Source organism: Lineus longissimus, chromosome 13, assembly GCF_910592395.1.
Source record: "Lineus longissimus chromosome 13, tnLinLong1.2, whole genome shotgun sequence".
In the NCBI taxonomy this organism is placed as follows: domain Eukaryota; kingdom Metazoa; phylum Nemertea; class Pilidiophora; order Heteronemertea; family Lineidae; genus Lineus; species Lineus longissimus.
Genome location: NC_088320.1, coordinates 246,827 through 252,872, shown reverse-complemented (window position 1 = coordinate 252,872; position 6,046 = coordinate 246,827). Strand labels below are relative to the sequence as shown.

At 47.8% G+C, this 6,046-nt stretch overlaps 1 protein-coding gene across 4 annotated transcripts; it reads left to right on the top strand.

Moving 5' to 3' along the window:
- The first annotated feature begins 368 nt into the window (after nt 1-368).
- Nucleotides 369-5,778, top strand: LOC135497985 (abl interactor 2-like). Of its 4 annotated transcripts, none has more exons than XM_064788089.1 (8): nt 369-651; nt 1,004-1,329; nt 1,553-1,720; nt 2,023-2,220; nt 2,406-2,547; nt 2,951-4,044; nt 4,509-4,689; nt 4,949-5,778. In XM_064788089.1, the coding sequence occupies exons 2-8, from the start codon at nt 1,213-1,215 to the stop codon at nt 5,191-5,193; spliced, it is 2,145 nt and encodes a 714-aa protein (XP_064644159.1). In that variant the 5' UTR covers nt 369-651; nt 1,004-1,212; the 3' UTR covers nt 5,194-5,778. The 4 variants fall into 4 exon arrangements, with proteins under 4 accessions (XP_064644159.1, XP_064644161.1, XP_064644163.1 ...); XM_064788091.1 differs by having other exon boundaries at nt 369-707; XM_064788093.1 differs by having other exon boundaries at nt 382-651; nt 3,392-4,044.
- Nucleotides 5,779-6,046: the final 268 nt, after the last annotated feature.

Below are 6,046 nucleotides of genomic sequence, written 5' to 3'. Positions count from 1 at the left end.
GATGCAGACCGTCCTGCGATTAAAACGGGCGGCAGCATTATTCGGAAGGAAGAGAAGACAGAAAGTGCTATATAAGGACAGTGTTAGATTTGTCTCTAATCGCATGATTTCCAATTGTGTTCTGATAATATAATTGATAATCATGATGTGACATGCCTTGTTCCTCATACACCATTCTAGTTGTTTATCAGTGCATGCCAAGCACAATTACCACTCTCCGACGATAGAGTGTGTCCTAAATAACGCTATCAAATAAAGGCAAATAAACCCATTATTGGAGATTAGCGACGTAATAGCGCTTAATATTCCGACCTGCATTATAGAGTAAAACATCTTTAAGCGGACATGTAACTTTGCATGACACCCTCTTTATTAGGAACAATAGTTTTTATCCCATGGGTTGTTTCCACTCAATTCGACCTCTCTAATAAGGACACCTCTCTATTCAAGATAGCACTTGACAGTCTTGAAGGGCGTCCTTGATAGAGAGGTTCTCCTGTGATAAGTATATTTGGTGACATAGAATGTAATAGGTTTTATTCTGGAAGTTCAGAAAGCCATATTTGTTGTGATCCGATTTAGAGGCCAACTATCACATTGATTTACTGGTGCAGACTGAAGAGGGAACGGCGTGGTCACCCCCATCAGCAGGTGAGGTGGCCTCTCGTATATACTCGTAGGCTAATCATTCGTGTGAAACTAATAAAGTAAGCAGACGGATGAGTGTCCTGGCCAAACTAGGATTATACTCATGTCTGTAGGTCCCACATACTTCCGTGTTGGCAGCACAGAGACACACTGCCTACGAGTAGGGCTCAACACCAAGTCAGAAGACAAGGTAGGCCTATTTCTCGACACTGGATCAGGCACATCCAAAACCAGGCCCTGGTCACCAAACTGGTAAGATGTGACTTGGGCTAGTTTAATTGGGTTGTTTGTCAATCTCTCTTTGATATCATGGTTGTTATCCTGTTGTTTGACGGGGAGTGTATTCATACTTCAGGTCATCCTCAAAGCTGCTTGGGATCTGATGGTGCAGGCAGTGGTAGCTAGCTGATACAACCTATATCCCGAAGACAAGCTCACCTGGGACGGTACAACCATATGAACGACGGGCGCCTCTGCTAATCATCAAATTAAGAAATGACGCGATTCCTTGATGTACGGCGGCAAACATTTGGAACATTATAAAAAGCTTTAGATCCAGTGACAATGTTGGCGACGCAACGAATGTACGCCGGTGACGAGGTGACCGAGGCGACAGCACTTCTAGAGAATGTCGGCAGGTTTGACAAACTGGCGAGAGAATGCCAGGACAACTATGTTAAGGTGAGGAGATTTGAAGATTCTTGTGGGGATCCGTGTTAAAGTACTGTCCTCTAGGTTTGGATTACTGTTACTGTTAATCGGGATTGGGGAGGGGGGGGAGCCGGATGGGGAGGGGGAGTGTCTTGGTCTGGCTGTCTGTTAGGCGAGACGCCTTCTTAAAGGACCAGCGTCGTCGTTTGCGTGGTTCATACGTTCAGTTGATATGTTAAGGCCTGTCTTGCAGGCAGAAGATAAAGACGCTGCCCTGCAGCAGACGAGAGACCAGACCATCACTTCCCTAGCAACCGTGGTAGCCCAGGTAAACAAGATGGCCACCAAGTTCTTACAGATTCTGGAGTCGCAAGAGACGAAGCTGGCAGAAATGGACAGTAGTCTTGGCTATTTAGCAGAGGTAAAGATCGGGGGTTGTGACGGCTCCTTGCTGAGTGACGGCATTTAGTATGCATTTTTCGATTATGCAGCCAGATAGAACAAGGCATCATTCATGTCACTATTAGTACTAGTAGCCTATTAATAAAAGTTTAAACAAGTGTTGTAGGTCCCCCCGGCCACTGACTTGAGATTTCAAACACATGCTTATCTCATAGTATATCTAGCTAATCATTGCCAAGCTGTCATAAGTAAATTGATTTGTTGATAGACTGATTTGTTGATTGATTGATTGATTGATTGATTGATTGACACCCTTTACAGGAGATGAGTAGAAAGAGCTACCAGCAGACGTTCAACGCCCTCAAGGGGTTCACCACATCCAAGATGCCTCCGAGTAAACTCTGGGCTTCCCCCGAGAAAGGCATCATCTTCCCTGAATGCAAGGAGGAGAGAATTAGATACATGAGGAAGACGAATATTGACTACTCGAGTTTGGATGGTATTGGTGCAGGGGCGAAGGTAGGTCGAGGGATTTGGTCACATCGTGGGCCTACTCTAAAACTGGTCAGGCCGGAACCGTTAACCTTATGGAAGCAATTCTAAAAAGTCGCTTGAAAGTCATGGTCATGTTTGCCGCTGTTTGTTCCTAATAATCTATCAAACCCTTGAAGTAAATACTGGTGGTCTTTCTTATCTTCCCCCAGGATGCGCCTACCCCTGGCCTGTCATCAGGACCTGTCTATGTGTTTGAAGATGGCTCTGAATATGCGACATTACGAGTGAAAGCCAGTCCTGCACGTGTAGGGCTCGACACTTCAGGAGGCTCATTTATTCCTCCAGTTAAAGGTAGGGCAGTGCATACCATAGATGTAGGTTCAAATCCTACTGGGTCACTTTCTGTGACCAGGCTTGTCATCATACTCAGCTAAGACATACACAGTCTCTAGGTACAGTCCACTCCTCAACTACATTTGAGTTAGTCACTGGTGAATATACACAAGTCCTTGAGTGCCAGCGAAGCTCCCCACCAGGACTCGAGTTAACTATTCGCTTCAGTGTTTATACTGCTTGAATGTAACCTGCACCGTCGAGAACATGACTAGGCTATAGTCTCAGTCAAGTCAAGTAGGATGACTAGAAAACTGCTGCGGGGAGGGGGGGGGGGCATTGCTATTGAACAACACACCAAACTAGAACTAATCAGCCTCATCTCCTCTTACGTGTAATTGTATGTGACCATCTTTTCCAGAACCTGATGAAAATGAACAACAACCAGGCAATGTCCCTCATGCAGCACCACGACCCTCTGCACCACCACCATCACAACCCTGTGTATGCTCCTGGTCACCACCACAACCAACCTCACTCCCACCACTGCCAACCTCACCCCCACCACCACCACCACTAACAACCTTGCCTCCTCCACCCCTGATGAGTTCATCTCCAATCCTACACGATGAAGCCTTCCAATCATTTAGGAGTAAGTCAAGGGATCATGATGAAGACCCAGAAGTGGCAATTCAACCATGCATCACCCCTCAGGGGCCTCCTCCACCCCCACCCACGACCAGACCACCATCATTGCCACCACCCCCACCCACGACCAGACCACCATCATTGCCACCACCCCCACCCACGACCAGACCACCTCCCTCCTCACCTGCTGATCAAGGTTATCCTTCTTTTACAGATTCTGAAGACAGTCTCGAGCAAGCACGGGTGCCTGAATCAGACGACGTCCCACCAGCACCGGCAACTCCTGGGATAGGATCCTCTGCAGTTCCTACCGCCCCACCTCCACCAACAATAGGTGGAGCCCCTACTGCTCCCCCGCCTCCTCTATTGAGAAGTTCAGGACCAACGACGGCGGCACCAGTTGCACCACCACCGCCTCCTATTGGAGGGGCTCCTCAACCCCTTCCTGCGGAGAGTATGAAGGCACCAAGTGCACCAGCTCAACCACCAGGTGGTGTGCCGTGTGCTCCCCCTCCTCCTCCTATTGGTGGTGGACCTCCTGCCCCACCTCCCCCTCCAATAGGAGGTGGTCCTCCAGCACCACCACCACCACCAGGAGGTTGTCCACCACCTCCACCACCACCACCACCAGGAGGTTGTCCACCACCTCCACCACCACCACCACCAGGAGGTTGTCCACCACCTCCACCACCTCCACCACCAATTGGTGGCACAGCGATCAAGAAGACGACCCCATCTGGTGGAGCATCACAACCTGCCAAGCGACCGCCTGCTGCTCCACAGATCGACTTCATGTCGCAACTGAAGGGAGCATTGAATAAGAAGAAAACAGATGTTGAGCCGGAGCCACAATCAATACCAGAGAAGGTGAGAGATAGCCTTCCAAGATCTGTGTGCACAGGTTGTCCCATAACAAAGCTCATTCAGCACCTTTTATACAGCAAAACACCCCTCTTCATGGCAGGATGACACCCGTTGCTTGGACCTGAATTGGCAGTTGGACATTTGTAATCAAGACACCTCTCCTACTAAGAACACCACTTTTCAGTCATTGGCTAAAGAGTGTCCCTATGAATAGAGAGAGTAGTGGAGAGTAGTAGTTGGGTCTCCCCACTCCACTGCTCACCTCTCTCTGGCCAAAGATCAAGTCACTATGCCAGTGAATCAAATTTGCACCTCGCTGTAGTGGCACACAAAAACTGCTTGTCCGAAGGAGGAATACTCCTGGGAGAAGAACTACTCCAGACACAGAGAAACATGGAAGAGATGGCCCCAGGTGAGAAGCCTGGAGATACCTTCATCTCATTTACCAGGAGTTTCTGTCTCTACAGGAAGCTGTGTTCAAGCCAGTGTCAGAATCCCCCAAAGATGAGCCCGTCAACTTTGATTCTCTGCCGACTCCTACACCAGGATTGACGTCTGATGATCCTGGTAAACTACGATCAAGGTCGACCAGCTCAGTCACACTGGAGAACCTCCCCGAGTGGGTTCCTGCCGAATATCTTGAGAAAGGTAAGACTTTCCACTTTCAGTTGACAATAATCCCAAGCTGATTCTGTAGAGCAGTCATTCTCAAGCAAAACATGCCCGTAAAGTGCCATGTCAGGCTGTCATAGACTCATATTGACAACTCCTTTTTTTGCTAAAGACCATCAAGTTGTCCGACAATGTGACACTGCTGATCAGAGATTGTTTTCTAACTGAGTTGATTAGTTCTGATGCTCTGACTCTCTTACTGCTCCCTGCTGATCAAACACAATTTTCTCCTCAGTGACAGCTCTCTATGACTATGCTAAAGAGGCAGAAGATGAGCTTGCATTCTCCGAAGGTGACGTGATATATGTGACAGGCCGCGACGACTCCGGATGGTGGCACGGTCACTGCAATGGCGCATCCGGATTCTTCCCACACAACTATATCCAATCGGAAGTGGAAGCGCGTAAGACAAGTCTTTACTCACAAGTCCGCCAGTCGGCTGCCGAGGAGCTACGCCAGTCATTCTTTGCTGAAGTGTAGAGACATTGGAAGCGAATTCATTGAGGATTGAACTTTGAAAATTGCTTAGAACCAATAGGGGAGTGTGGGAGGGGGGGGGGGGGGGGGTGATTGAAGCTTTCAGTGACTGTGCAGTCATTACTTATCCAGGGGGAAGTGTCTTCCATTACCCTGCAGTGATCATCGGCAGTCTGAACACCATCTACTCAAGTCTTGTGGCTCAAAACTGGTGCTGCGTATTCAAACCTGGCTCTGCCCTTGGTACCAACAAGGCATGTGCCACATCAAGACTTCATGTCAAGTATAATCACACCTCGTCGTGATGATGCCAGCATCACACCTCGTCGTGATGATGCCAGCAGCGCAAGATGGAGACCCAAGTCACATCAGCTGATCAATGTGATATTATAATAGGCTAAATTAGATCTTGTATATGTTGTGTGAGAACAAGTATTAATTATTGAGATGACAACCTTTCTCGGCAGCAAACAGCAGAGTGTTGGCACTAGGATATCCAGGATTTTATATTTCTCATTAGCTGAACATGCAATGAACTTGTAATATTGAAAGAAAATATTATTAAAGGAATAAATTTATATCATTTCACGTCATTCGTCTCTTTGAAACCTTTGACAAACCAGAGGAACCGGACAAGGTTAAGACCACATGTGAATGCACTGAACGGAGTCACAGGCCCATTGGGCGAGGAGTTCAGCAATACAGATGAGAGGTTTTTCTGTACGTAGTAGTTTGCTCGGGACTAATACCAATCTGGTTCTGCCCCATTTTGAGGTGTAAAGTTGCTCCTCTCAGTGAACGACTCGCAGATTCTTCCTTGAACCGAGCTTTACATTTACAAGACTAAGAAAGGAAG

What these genes read in the sequence shown, in the direction of transcription:
- LOC135497985 (XM_064788089.1), top strand. Translation starts at nt 1,213, where the DNA reads ATGTTGGCGACGCAACGAATGTACGCCGGTGACGAGGTGACCGAGGCG. An exon ending in CACAATCAATACCAGAGAAG is followed by an intron (nt 4,045 to 4,508) that starts GTGAGAGATAGC and finishes CTGTCTCTACAG; the next exon opens with GAAGCTGTGTTCAAGCCAGT. An exon ending in TGCCGAATATCTTGAGAAAG is followed by an intron (nt 4,690 to 4,948) that starts GTAAGACTTTCC and finishes TTTTCTCCTCAG; the next exon opens with TGACAGCTCTCTATGACTAT.